This window comes from Vulpes lagopus, chromosome 21 (assembly GCF_018345385.1).
Source record: "Vulpes lagopus strain Blue_001 chromosome 21, ASM1834538v1, whole genome shotgun sequence".
Lineage (NCBI taxonomy): Eukaryota > Metazoa > Chordata > Mammalia > Carnivora > Canidae > Vulpes > Vulpes lagopus.
Window position 1 is genome coordinate 4,273,682 of NC_054844.1, and position 14,434 is coordinate 4,288,115.

At 52.5% G+C, this 14,434-nt stretch overlaps 1 protein-coding gene across 2 annotated transcripts in view; it reads left to right on the plus strand.

Annotated features, from left to right (window-relative positions):
- TEAD4 (TEA domain transcription factor 4) overlaps positions 1-10,534 on the plus strand; it is a 64,571-nt gene extending 54,037 nt beyond the window's left edge. Inside the window, exons 9-11 of one of the 2 annotated variants that reach the window (XM_041736878.1) lie at positions 4,133-4,273; positions 5,204-5,356; positions 5,481-10,534. In XM_041736878.1, the coding sequence (XP_041592812.1) occupies positions 4,133-4,273; positions 5,204-5,356; positions 5,481-5,594 (408 nt within the window). In that variant the 3' untranslated portion in view covers positions 5,595-10,534. The remainder of the gene's footprint in view (positions 1-4,132; positions 4,274-5,203; positions 5,357-5,480) is intronic. The other variant, XM_041736875.1, reaches the window with a different exon arrangement.
- The last annotated feature ends 3,900 nt before the right edge of the window (positions 10,535-14,434 follow it).

Here is a 14,434-nt window from a genome sequence, read left to right on the forward strand (position 1 = left end):
GTTCCTGCCATCTGGAACCCTCTTCTCCTGCACCCTGGTGTGGCCACTCCCTCTCCTGCCAACAACTCTTGTGAGGCGGGCCACACACAATTAGAAAGGAGAGCAGTGCAGACAAGGAAACAGAGCCACCTCCCCTGAAGCCTTCCTTTCTTTTCCAGCCAGCAGTATTCTTGGCCCAGCCCAGGTTGTGCATGCTAGGGAGTTGACCAGGGCCCTCTTAGAGTGGGAGGAGGACTTTGTCCTCTTAGCTGCCTCCCCCCGCCCCGAAAGTTACTGTTCTTTCTTTGGGATGGTGGTTGTGGTTCCTAGGCTCATGGCTGCCAGGACAGATCATTTCCAGCAGGAACTGGCCTCAGGGTGCAGGAGGAGTCGAGTTGTGAGGCCATGCTCTGTTGCATATGACATGTAGGGTCTGGGGAAGGGACTGAGGAGCTGAAGTTGCTCCTTCCTTCCCCACAACATGTGGGACCAGCCGGGGCCATCTGTCTGTGGGACAGGGGAGAGGGAGCTCTTGGATCACTGATGGTTGTTAACACCAGTCTGCAAACTGAAAGTTCTGGGCAGAGGGTGAGCTGAGGCCTCGGAGGGTGGAGAGTGCCCCAGACCGGCCCCCATCCCAGCCTGCTGCTCCCTTCAGGCCCTGACATTTCTCCCAGGCACATACCAGCACATGACAATGGATCTGAGCCCCTCCAGCCCCCGCTCCTGGGCTGCGGCTGGCTGTCTCGGCTCATCTGTCTGTCACCCAATCCCCTACACCTGTCCTAGGCCCTGCCTGGGCTGCCCACCCGCACCACGGCTATGAATAGGGTGGAGGGATGGGAGTGTGGGGGCATTCAGAGGGCAGGAGGGCGAGCAGGGGGGTGCAGCCTTCCTCTGAGGTTGAGAAAGAGAAGCCAAGCCTATTAGTGAGGGGGCTGCAGAGGTGCCCAGGTAGTATCTGAAGTGTGGCTGCAGGAGAGGACTGGCAGGGTAGTCAGGAAGACGGAGCACAGAGGACAAGATGAAGTACTGGCCATGGCTTGTCCGTGTCACTGGCTGTGTCTTCCAGCTCTGTGCAGCGTAACCACAGGGCAGGTCCCTGGGCAGATGTCGGATGGCCATTTGTGGGATGTTTATCTCTCTCCCACTACCTCCTTATCTCTTTTGTCTCTATCTCTCTGTGCCACTCAAACACCATCACATTTACCCTACTTGCTGTTGCACAAGTTCTGAGTTCCTTAATAGCAGAGACAATGTCTCAGCCTCTTTGGGCTCTACTCCCCTTGGCCGTGCTGGGCTGGGGCAGGGTAAGTGGGTGACTGCGGGATGGAAGGGCCAGGTGAGTGAGAGCTATAACCAGGACCTGTGGGGGTAGGGGGAGGCTGTGTGTGGGGGTGCTGACAGGTTGGTGGGGTGGGTGGAGGGGTGATGCGGGGCTCACCTCTCTCCTCACTCTGTGCCACCGAGGCCACGCACAGCTTTCATTAGAGGCCCACCTCTCCTCAGGAGTGGCCCAGGCCCTGGGGCAGCTTAGTCCTTCCTGGCAGGGTGTTTACCGTCTGGGAGGGGCCGAGGTCACCCGGAACTGATCCTGGCATGTCCAGGGTGCTGCGGGGGTGTGAGCAGCTGTGACCTTTGTGTGCTGGGAAGAACCTGGGAGGGACTGGGCCAATGCTGGTGCACAGCGTTCTTTTAGGTGACATTGAATACAGACTACTTCTGTAATAGTTATGCAGTTATTATCACGTAAATCAGAAAAAGGTAGAATCCCTGACTGACTTCACAGGTAACATTGCTGAGCATGGAGTTAAGGACTGAGCGGATTTCGGAGAAACCGGGAGGGGCAGCATAGGGCCTGTGGTGGGTGGTGCACAAGTACACCAGAATCAAGAGAGCCCACCAGTAGCTGAAGTCCAAGAGGCATCGTTCTATGCTCTGGCCTTGCTGCCTGGTCAGTACCCGCCCTCCTGCGTTCAGATGCCTGCCCTTCCCAGGCGCCCAGGCACCCTGCCAGCTCTTTCTCACGCTTCTGCCCCGTGCTTCTAGCTGCATACTTGGAGCGAACTGCTCCTTTTTAAAGAAGTTTGGCAAACTTGTTCTTCTTAGGAGGAGCATGTGACTTAGCAGGGAAAATAGGAGACGGAGAGCTGGATTTTGGTCCCAGTTCGCCTTATACATAATTGTGTAAGTCCCAACTGCCCTTAATTCCCAGCCCACCTGAGGACTGAGCCAGCCCCAGGGTGGGATGCGGGGTGTGTACAGCACTGCTGTTTATTCCAGAGGCTGAACCTTGATGTGAACATAGCTGTAATTGCTTGTTCTCCTGTCTTCCTAGAGGCCTCATTAAAACCATCACAGGGTATACTAAATGTATGCCATTCTATGTGACATGAAAGCAGCCCATTTTCTTTTTCTCATAAAAGTAACACATCCTCATTCTGTTCCATAACTGCCTTTTTTTTCCCACTCAACAATTGTAGTCCATTCGTAATAATAAATATAGGTCCTTCTCAGCATTTTTTGTGGCTACATAATATTTTTATTGTGCTGTAAGACACTTACTACCCCCCACCAGTCTAGAGAATGTTCTTGCTCTTGGAAAACCTTTTTCTGGAAAGGAGAGAAAGCTGATGACTGAGCATCCCCTAATGGCCAGTAACAGAACTGCCTGGTGCCTGGCTCTGAATGGTGCCAGAACCTTCCCAGGGCTCTGGGGAGACCCTCATTTTAACAGCATCTAGAGCTTCTGCTGCATCGGTAGGGCTGCACTCTGGGGCCAGTTTGGCAGTGATTTCAGGCTAGTTCTATTGGTGGGGAGGAGAGGCTGCACCCTCAGACTCAGCCTTTTTAAATCGGTGTGTTTGCTCCGAGTTCTAAGTTGCTCTGTTAGCACCCCTGGCTCAGATGGGATGACTCACTGTGGGCCCTAAGGTTCTGGGGATGGGGACCTGTAAGTGGCTTAGGGCTTCAGAAATACAGTATCTGCCTCGGAGCTGCCAAGGCACTGAATTGTCTCATCCGGCATCTACCTCCCTCTCCTGTAACTCTGCCAGATTCAATTAAGCGCTGGAGTGGGAGCCTGAAGACTTGGGGCCTGTCACTTGTCAACTGTGTGGCATTGGGCTGGGCCTGTGGTCAGGGAGCCTCACTGATCAAACTGAGGCCAAGATCCTGCTGTTTGCCTCTTGCAGGGGATGTGTGTGAAATTGGGAGTCTTACTCCATGTTTTCTAAGAGGAAAATTTCAAATCAACCCAGCGTCCAGTGGGAGGCACTTTAGGCTCTGCTTTCAGCAGAGGATGAAGAGATGTGTGTTGGGGAATAGCAAAAAGCTTATGTAGAAGACGAGGGGCTCACTAGTCAGGCTGGGGAGTGAGAGTCATGTTGTCTCATGGCAAGGGGCTCGGTGAGAGGGTTTTAACCACGGAATGATGCAGTCAGACTTGTCTTGTGAAGAGAACTCAGAGAAGTTAGAGAATGAACCAAAGGGAAGAAGACTGGCTTTGGTAAGGGGGATGAGTCTGGAGGCTGAGGCAGGCATGTAAAATGTCAAGGGTGGCTTGAGCCGCCTTAGAGATGGGTGAGATGGGTGAGAGTCCAGCCCCTAGGGCCATTTCCAAAAGAGCATTGGCAGGGTCCAGTCACCAGCTGAACCGGAGGATGAGACATAGCAGAGTCCCAGCATCCCCTCCTACCCCTCTGCCAGTCTCCCATTCGGCTTTCTGTTCCCACACTGACTTCACCATCAAAATTGACTCTGGAAAGGAGCTAACAACTTCATACTAAAATAGAAATGACTGATAAGATTCAGACGTTTGTACTTTGACAAGAACAAAGCCTTTGACTCTTAAAACTTGAAGTCCAGAAGGCCCCCCCACCATTGGGGGCCCACCTGCTGGGTATATTGGTGCCTGAATGGGTAGCAGAGGCCTGAGACTAATGTAGGTGCCAGTGTTCTCTTTTTCCATTATTGAGGCAACACAGCCTGACTTCATGCCAGGCCTAGGTGTGGAGGAAGGAGGACACTGTCCAAGATCCTACTCTCCAAGTTCTTTTTAGGCCCTTATGATGTCTTCCTGGGCCTAGAACCTGGACTGTGGCCCCTGCTGACTCACCTGTCTACTGTTTGTCTTCCCTGTGTCTTCCTCCAGGCAGACCTCAACACCAACATCGAGGATGAAGGCAGCTCCTTCTATGGGGTGTCCAGCCAGTACGAGAGTCCGGAGAACATGATAATCACTTGTTCCACCAAGGTCTGCTCTTTCGGCAAGCAGGTGGTAGAGAAGGTGGAGGTAGGAGCCCACCCTGCGCGCTTGTTCAACCAGGCCCTCCGTCGATTCTCACTGGCCTTCATCCTTGTCCCCACATCTTTCTCCAGATTTGTCTGAGTCAGTGAGTCCCCTCATGAGTCTGGCAATTACTGGTTACCCACCTCATCTCAAACACCACTAGATGTGGGGCAGGTACCAGGGAAGAAACAGGGCTCATCCCAGGGCTTCCCAGCCCCGGCTGGGCGACTTGCAGCTTGCTGGTGACTTTAGAATCACATTGGTGCCTGAAACCTGCTCCCGCAGCAATAGTAAAACACTCTTCAGGTTATTATTATCATTATTTTTTAGATTTTATTTATTTATTTGAGAGAGGAAGAAGCAATGAAAGAGGGAGAAGCAGGCTCCTCACTGAGCAGGGAGCCCTGTGTGAGGTTCAGTCCCAGGATCCTAGGATCATGATCTGAGCCAAAGGCAGATACTTAACCGGCTGAGCCACCCAGGTGTCCCTTTCCAGTTATTTTCAATTAAATATTCATTTTGAGATAATTAGGGCTTCACACACAGTATAGTTGTAACCTCTTGTATAACTAGAGTATAATATTGGCATTCAGGAAATGGACGTTGAGGTGGCCCAGCAGCCTGGTTCAGATGTTACCTGCTTACATGTACTCGTGCATGTTAGCACATGTGAGTGTGCAGCCAGGTCTGAGTCACTGCTCTGTGCCATCTTGCCTAGTGCCACTATGCCTATGTGTTCAAGCTCCCTCCTCCTCTACCTGGTGTGCCTGTCACTGACCTAGAAGGGAGGCTCTTTTCTCGGGGGCCTTAGGCCTCCTGCCTTTTCTTCCTGCTTGAGAGTGAGTGGGTCATGGAGCTTCCCCATAGAGTTGGGCCTGGGCTGGAAGTGGTCAAAAGAGATTCTAAGCCCCCGCTGCCCCCTGGGTCCTGCAGACAGAGTATGCCCGCTATGAGAATGGCCACTACTCATACCGCATTCATCGGTCCCCACTCTGCGAGTACATGATCAATTTCATCCATAAGCTGAAGCACCTGCCCGAGAAGTACATGATGAACAGCGTGCTGGAGAACTTCACCATCCTGCAGGTGTGTGTGTGTGTGTCGTGGGGACAGGGGCTTTGCAGTTGTGGGGCCAGAGGGGATCGATGGGTCGAGCAAATGACGTGCCCTTGTTTGGGGCTTTAACTCTTGCCTTTTCCTTCACCTGCAGGTGGTCACCAACAGAGACACGCAGGAGACGTTGCTGTGCATTGCATATGTCTTTGAGGTGTCAGCCAGTGAGCACGGGGCTCAGCACCATATCTACCGGCTGGTGAAAGAATAAGAGACTCAGGGAGCAGGGAGGGGGGAAGAGACGTCGTGTGTGCAGGGACATGGGGAGGGAATCTGCAGGGGCAGCCCCTGAAATGCCAGGAGAGCTGGGAGGTCATGAGTCTTCCTATCCAGCAACAACCTGCAGTGCCCAACCCCAAATAAACCCAAGATGGTGTGTATTTTCAGAGGACCTGATCTGGCTGTCTGAGCCTCGGGAGGGACTGGGAGAAGGAGGGGGGCAGACTGGGAAGCAGGCCAGAAGCAGCCCCAGAGATCCCCAGTAGACTCAGCCAGGAATGGTGCCAGATGCTGAAGCTTCGGATGGGATGGTTCCTCTGTCGCCACTCGAGCCCTGAACTGTGCTGCTGGCCATGCTGGGAGGCTGCAGGATAGGCCTGTGGGCTCTCTGTTCTGTGCGTGTCCAGGTGTGTACCTGCGGGTACTTGTGCACAGTGTCCTGGCCACCTGTGTTGCCCCTGCCTCAGAACAGCTGACAGGGAGGCTCAGTGCGCTCAGGGGTTGAGTTTTAGGTATGGAGGTGACAGTTGTTGGGAAGTTTGAAAGAGGACATGGCTAGAGCTCTCTGGATAGTTTTCGTCCATCCCCAGTGGGAATGGATCCTGGAGCCACACTGACTGCTGGGGAGGATTGGTTCCACATCACAGGAGCCTGAGACAGGGAGGAGGTTTAGGTGCTGAGGCTGGTGTTACACAGCATTCTTTGTGAGAAGGGGGAGTGAAGGCCAAGAAAGTGGGTCAGAGGTCTGCAGTGGACCAGTGGTCTCTAAGACCACACAGTTCTGAAGTTCTGCGAGTCCTTCCTCAGGCTGCCTCCCAGCCAGGGTGCCTGCTGGGTGGTGACTGCATCGGGGCTAGCCCAGGATGTCCATTCCCTCCCCAGACAATAGTAGTTTCTGTGTGCCCTGTGGATGAAGGAGGGCTGTGGAACCCACCCCAAGCCTCACAGGAACCAGCGAAGGGCTCCCTGGTTTACCTCCTTGGAGAGCTGTATGGGCTAGGGTGTTGGTGGTCCTGGCTTCAGGCCTGGTATTCCTAGCTGTCTGACCTCCGGCAGATTTCTCCACCAGTCTGAGGCCACCAGTCTGGTGTCTTTTGCTCTCTGTAAAGGGGAAGGCAACAGCACCTCCCTTAGAAGCCCCCAGTGAGAAAGAGAGCTAATGTCTGTAAAGTGCCTGGTGCGAGATGCACTGAATAAATGTGATTACAATTAGTTTAACCCTCCGCTTCATCAGGGAGGCCTGGGTCTAGCTCTTTGCTGCATCTCGTGGCCTTCTCGTATTGCCCTGTAATGGGAACCATAATTCTGGAAACCTGGAGCAGAAGGGACCCAGGATTCAACCTACAGGTGTTTACTTTGTGCGCAGCACTCAGGGAGATATTATACAGGAATACAAAAGTGAGTAAGACAGCATCTAGGAGGTGTTATGGAATGGTGGTTAGGATTAAGGGCTTGAGTCAGACAGCTAGGATTGAAATCCTGGCGCTTGGCCACTGACTAGCTTTGTGGCCTTGGGGCAAGTTACTTAATTTCACTGTGCCTCAGTTTCCCCATCTGTAAAATGGGTATAATAAGAGTACCTACCTCATATATGTAGAGTGCCTCAAATAGTGCTGAGCACATAAACATGTTCAATAAATATACATTATTTTTAATAGGAGCTTACAGTCTAAAAAGTCAGATTGGATAGTTCCTAAATGGAGTTTGTTGATCCTCACAGAAACTGGAGTTCAGAGGTGGGAGAGAGCAGGGTATGGAGGATCCAGGGAAAAGGTTGCGATTGAGAGGGGCTGCCCCTTAGAGGGTGGGTATTTATAAAGGCTGGGCAGCATCCCAGATGGGGAAAAAAAGCCAGCAGCCAGTGTCCTCTTCTCGTCAAAAAGCAGCTTTAACTAAACGCCTCTGGACTGCTGCTAGACCTCGTGGCAAGTTGCATAACTTCACTATATGTGGGGCCCGGCTCTCATCAAAAGATGTGCTGTGGAAGTGGGGCGTGGGGTCCCTGAGGCCCTGAGCAGACTGCATGTGCTCACATGTCCACGGGCAGCCACTGTCACAACCCTCACCCTCTCGCCTGCCCTCTCCCCTCGGGATTTTTGGATAAGGAGACCTCATGCTGCCTCCCCTTCCAGCTTGACTGTGAACCTTCAGGCAAATACTCAAGAAGGATGTGTGAGCAGCCTCTTGACCATGGCACAAATGCACGAGTTAAGGAGATGATCTTTTGCATTATGGATGGGAAGGAGTCAGTGCAGGTGTGGGGACCCACTCTTTGCTGTGTGTTTTCCCCTCTCTCTATAGACTGACCTCAGTAGCCTCATGGAAAGTCATGTACTTCTAGCCCTAAGTTCCAGACCAGTCAGCCATGGGGATTCCCGAAAGAGATGCCTCTGCCCCTGGCATAGTGCAGATGGGGCCACTGGGGCCAGTGGGAGCCCTGACGTGCCCCACCTGTCTCACAGGCTTGTCCAGCACTCCCCTACCGCCCTCTGGATCGGGTGCCCATCCCTCCCTTTCAGCTTTGGCTCCGCACGTTCCCCTGGCCAGTCATGCCCTTCCTTTGTCTCCCCCTGGAGAACTGTTACTCATTCTTTAAGGGCCAATGTGGAGTCACCTCTCTCATGAGGAAGGGTCAGTCATACCTGCCCTGTGTGGCAGGAGCCTGCCACACTGACCCAGAACACAGGTACCTCTGTCACCTCTCCTAATCCTCACCCAGTGGGTGCTGTGCCATCCCCATTTGAAAGATCAGAAGAAGGTGGAGCACAGAGGAGTGAACTGGCTTGCTTAGAGTATTAATGTGTGTATTCATCCAGCTGACAGATGCTTCCTTAACTTCCACGTTGTGTGGGGCGGGCCCTGGGAATGTGTCTCTGACCAAGACAGACAAGGTCCTTGGGGAGCTTCCATTTCATTGAGGAAGAAAACAAAGTGAGCAAGTAACAGGACATGCAGACTGTGGCAAGTGCTTTCAGAGCAGAGAGGGGTACGCAAGTTGAGAGTCACAGGGGAAGGCTTAGGGGCCCAGGAGAGGTGGGGGAAGGCATTGCGAGAAGAGGCAGGGAGGTATGGGTGCGGGGCCAGTGCAGAGAGTGAGAGAGAGCTGCATAAGGTACGGGAGCAGCAGGGGCTAGATCCTGCCTAGGCCAGCTGTCCAGACCTGGGGTTGGGGGTGTGGGGGACAGCTCAGCTTCCTCCACTGCCCAACACCCATTGCTTGGCAAGGACTTTGGATTTTACTCCATGTGAAGGGAGGTCCTGGAAGTGTTTGAACTGAGGGTCTTTTTGATCTTTAATCTTTGGTTTTCTTTAGAAATCAGCACTGAGGCTGCTGGTCCCACAGAGAAGCATGTGCAGTTGTCTGCTCCTGAGTCTCTCTGTCCTGTGAGTGGAGACTGTAGCTTCCTTGGTCTGTTCCTTTCTGTTAACTAAGCACATCTGGAACATAGCAGGTGCTTAGTAAACATTTGCTGAAGGAGTGCACGGGTACAAGGCAGTGTGATCCATGGCGTCTAGGCCTGGGAGGTAAGGGCCCTGAGCTCGCCTGGGTGGAGCCCTTTGCCCTCCTGACCATCTAGAGCTGGGGGGGTGGGGGGGTGGGCGGTGTTGCTGAGATGGGGATGTGACAGCAGGCTGCCTCAGGGGCCCCCAGTGAACGTCCATAGAGTGGGATGATCTTCCTAAGGAGAAAAACCCACACAGGACTTGAGGGGGTGTGTGTGTGTGTGTGTAGGTACCAACTCTGCCCTTTCAGGACTGAAGCCAGTGGAGTGAGGATCAAGGGGTGGCCATGGCTCAGGCCGCTCATAGACTGTGTGCCTTGGCCATCGCCTGCTCCCTCTCCCTAGCCATAGGCTCCAGGGTGGGCAGGGTGTGATGGGGCTGGAGGTAGGAGGGCCAACAGCTCATAGAAATTGGGGTGGGGGCAACAGGGAGCTCCTGCTGGCCCACAGCGCTGGGCCTGGTGCAGGCCTGTATCAGTTCAGTACTGCTCACCTGGGCGGAACTGGCACAGAGCAGGGATGAGAGAGCCGCCATAAGTTTTTTTATTAGCTCAGGGGCAGTTATACCCAGTGGTCGCTGTGTCTGACCCCTTCTTACTTATCTGCTATATCAGCTCCAGAAAGGAAAACCAGAAGCTTTCCCCCAAAGACTTAAATCTATATATAAGTTGTTCTTGAGAACTTAAACCCTAGAGCCAGGCAGACCTAGGGTCGAATTGGCTGCTGCTAAGTTATGTGATCCTGTGCAAATAGCTTACTCTCCCAGACCTTCATAACCCTACTTGGGAAATGGAAATAAAATGGCTTTGACTTTAGGTTGCTGTTGGAAGAAGTGTACCTAGCTCACGGTGAGCACTCAGTGAATGGTAATAACTTAGGTGTATTAGAACCTCCCCGGCTCTGTTCTTTCCACCCCTAAGACAGAAAGACACACACACACACACATACACACATGTATTTTTATAGAAAAAACCAAAAAGGCTCATGCCTCCTAGAGTCCACAAGGAAGCCTCAGGCCTTAGTTTAGTGGGAACTGTCTGCACAAAGACAAATGCTTAGACCTTCATCCTCAGGTTTCAGAAATGGGGAAGGAAGTGTTCTTAACCAGGAAAATAGCTTTGTGGCCTACGAGGGGAGAGAGGCCCCAGGGAAGGGTCTCGAAAGGGAGCACAGAACAGACTTGGTGGGCTAAGCCACTCTGAATAAGACACTGTCTGGGAATTGGATTTGTTTACTTCCTGAGAGAGGATGGGAGAGGTGGTCCAGAACCTCTATAGAAGGCTGAAGCCCGATTGGTGGAAATGGCTAAAGGTCTTTTTATTTTTAAGCTCATGGATGTCTAATATGCAACTTTAAGTTTTTTGTATTTTTGCTATGTAACCCCCCTTTGTCTCCTCAAATTTTCAGTAAAGTCTGCTACCTACACAAAGCCCTTTGTGCGAGTGGTTTCTTTTCATGAAAGTGAGAGAGTCTCCTCTGTGAATAGAGCTTGGAAGCAGCAGCAGCAGCAGCAGCAGCAGATTAGAGCCACAGAGGCAGCATGAACCCAAGCATGTCAGTGGGAGCAGGGATGCAGATCCGACGTGAGCTGCCCCCGGCCGGCCCTGTCCCTCCCGAGAAAACAGAAAGCCCTCGGAGGTACCCACATACGTGGGGTAGAGTTCAAGCTTCTGCCATCTGAGTCACATAAAGTTCTTGCCACCGCCTGAGTGAGGATGTCCTGGCGTTGCTTCTGTGAGCACTGCAATGGTAGATGCACACCATCAGGTGCTTAGTAAACAAGAGGATACAAAGTCCACTGGATTTGAAGAGTGGTCAAAATGAGAGGTTCAGGCGGGGTCCAGTGGGATTGGGTTCCTAGCTTGGCATGTTAGGAATGTGATCCTAGCTCTTGCCCCAAGGGTGGGCAGACCCACAGGACTGGCTTGCTAACCGAAATCACAACGGCGGGATGGATAAAGCCAAGTGCCACTTCATTAATTCACAGGGAGCAGCACCACACCCGGGGCGTGGCAATACTTGCCCGCTTGTTGGCACATTCTTTCCTCCCCAGGGAACCGGGTCACCTGAGTACAGTAGCTGGTGCATGTGTTCAAGCAGGGAGTTGGGCGAGCTTAAAGGAATGTGGGCACCAGTGTTCAGAGTCTGGTAGTTCTGTCTCCACGTTGAGGACCAGACTTCTCCCAAGGAACCCTTTTCTCTGGACCCCGGTGAGAGACGGCTCCTTCTGTGTCTCCACAAGCCCCGTGATATCACACTGAAAAGTTAGAGCGCCTGTGCTGGCCGTCCTCAGATGGGGTAATCCCGAAGCTCCACCCCCCACAACCTAGAGGCCTGGGCTTGCTGGCAGGGCCCAGCGGCTCACCACAGCTCTCTCATCCTTGGCTCTGCCAGCACAGGGGACAGGCGGCCTTAGGGTTAGTGTTTCCTGGCTCTCAGGACCTTGGGTAGTAGCCTGGGGCCTCATACACAGGCTTACAGCTTGGGACTGAGGAAAGGAAGGAAGGGGAACAGGAGTGTGAAACAAGAAAGGAGAGGGAAGGGCAGGGCTGGGAGCAGCATGTCCCCAGGGAGGGTCCTCTCAGGCACATAGAGGCGTGGGGTCCCCGTGTGCTCAGCAGTCCTGGCTCACAGCAGATGCCTCAGAGCACATGCAGTGTGCCAAGCACCATTCCAGGGCGTAAGGCCACCAGGGAGATGGCAAGGGGCTTTGCTCCCAGAGAACCCCCATGCTAGCAGGGGGTACATAAGAAATAAGCCATTATATCTTGGCCATAAGAAATAAGCAACGAGAAAAGGTAAACAACAGCAGGAAGTGGTCCATGCTTTGATGAAAATAAAACAGGATGATGTATCAGAACAGGGCTTGGCCGTATCCGGCCTGCCACCTGTGTTTGGGTAGCTCAAAAACTAAGAATGGCTTTTACAATTTTTAATGCTGGACCAGAAAAAAAATCTGCAATTCAAATTTCAGAGTCTAAATTGAATGTGGGTGGAACACGGCCATGGTCCCTGCTGCAGGCTGCGCACAGTGGCTTCCCGGCATCACCCCGCACCAAGGGCTGGGGCACAGGCCCCATCTATGGCTCCCTATCTCGCCCTCTCCAGGAGAACTTTGCTTCTCTGGAGAAGAGGCTTCTTCGGAGCCGGTGGGCATCGGAGACCTCCCCAAGGGGACACAAGGAGCCAGCCACGTGAAGACCTGGGAAAGGAGCCCCTCTATTTCGAGGGTGCCGAGGTTGGGAAAGGACTGAGCATGTTCCAGTGGCCGGATGGACCGCAGCGTGCTGGAGCATCTCCTGTCCGTGTCTTCACTGGTTTCCTGGAGGATAGCTGTGCCTTTGGAGAAGTCCCAACCTAATGCGCTTCCTCCTGGCTGTCTTTCTCTTGGTGTCTTTGGTCTTCGATGCCGCAGTGGAGTCTTCCCTTGAAAGCCAGCAACCCTTGGCTGTCTGTATTGTCTTCAGAGGGGCACTGAGAGCCTCTGGGGGTGTCCAAGCAGGGCTGGGCTCTGTGGCCCTCCCGCAGCTCCCATGTTCGGAAGTGGATTGCTCCATAGGGTGTTTCTCATCTGGTCAGATTCTGTGGGAAGGGTCCCTCTGGTTTCTCACTGGGGAGGACTGTCCAGCCCCTGGTGTTCTGGGGACCTAATGGGAAAAGAGTGCCGGGGACATTTTACCTTTCGCTGTGGACACTTCCATCAATCCCTGTTTTCTGATTTGGACCTGGTGCCCCAGCCCAGAGCCGCCCCCTGTCACCCTCTCCTGGCTCCTGCCTGAGTGTGGAGTGGCAGTACCATGGGTGCATGGAGTCAGGGACAGAATTTGGGGGCTCATCTATTCTTGAACTGAATTTGAGTCCTCTTGTTACCTGGTGCCATCAAGTCTTGACTTTGGGGGATTGGGTGGTAAAAATCCTGTTCCTTTCTGGCTTTGTCTGGGTTAGAATTCAGCTTCCTTAGGTTTGCTAAGTCAGTTGGTGCTAACCCTTCTGTTTTCTGGCTTCTAAATTTTTGTTACTATCATCCCCTACCCTGTACTCTTTGTCCTTTAGGATATACACCTTATAAGATACGTTTATGGCCATCTTAGAAGAGTCTCCGAGGGAACAAAATAGATGCATGTGTTGAATCATCAACTTTGTCCTGATTTGCTTATTTAAAATCTCACTCTGTCATGTGAGGATAGGTACTAGGAGGCAGGTGGGGAAGCAGGGAGGGCTCATTAGGAGGTTCCTGTGGAGATCTAGAGGAGATATGATGGTGCTTTGGACGTGAACAAAAGTGGACCTTGAGATGTATTTTGAAGAGAGTCACTAAGACTTCCTGATGGTGTGGGCATACGGAGTATGGGAAAAGTGGGGAATTAAGATCAACACTAAATTTCCTGGCTGAAGTCACGGGTGCCATTTAGGGTGATGGAAGAGACTTGGAGAGGAGTAGAGGCGGAGACACCCGTTAGACATCCGCGTGGGGATGGCAAGTAGCAGCTACATGTATGATTCTGGAATTAGGGAGTGAGGCCAGGACTGGATTTACAATTTCCTGGGAGCTGGATTGGCATTTAGGTCCTTGAGACGAGATGAGATCACCTAGGAGGAGAGTATGGACGAAGAAAGAAGGACTGCCTGAGTCATTCCAACATTCAAGGGTAGCAGAGAAGAGGAGGAAAACCAGAAGGGCATGGTTTTCTTCTCAGTAGTGAAGGAAAGAACTGAACTGCTACTGGCAGATTAAAAAGAAGATGGAAGAATGACCATTTGTGGTCAAGACTCCCTAGCTCCTCTTCTTCCTGAGTCCTAGCTGTGCACAAGGCCACTCAGAATAAATACCCTATATCTTAGTCTCCCAGCTAAATGTGGCTGTGACTAGCATGGCCAATGGTAAGGAGAGCTACAATTTCCAGAAATGTCCTAAAATGGAGGAGGCATGCTCTCCTTACCTCTTCTTTTCAGTTGACTGGATTGTCATGGAATGGCTGGATCTCCTACAACCATTTTGGGCCATGAGGTGACCTTAGGAATGGAGTTACCCATGGTAAAGCAACAAGATAAAAGGGTCTTGGATATATATATATATTTTTTATGATAGTCATACAGAGAGAAAGAGAGAGAGGCAGAGACATAGGCAGAGGGAGAAGCAGGCTCCATGCACCGGGAGCCTGATGTGGGATTCGATCCCGGGTCTCCAGGATCGCGCCCTGGGCCAAAGGCGGGCGCCAAACCGCTGTGCCACCCAGGGATCCCGGTCTTGGATCTTTGATACCACGGAGCACCATAACAACCGTGGACAGATTTCAGATGAGAGCGAAATAAACTATCTTTAAGTCAC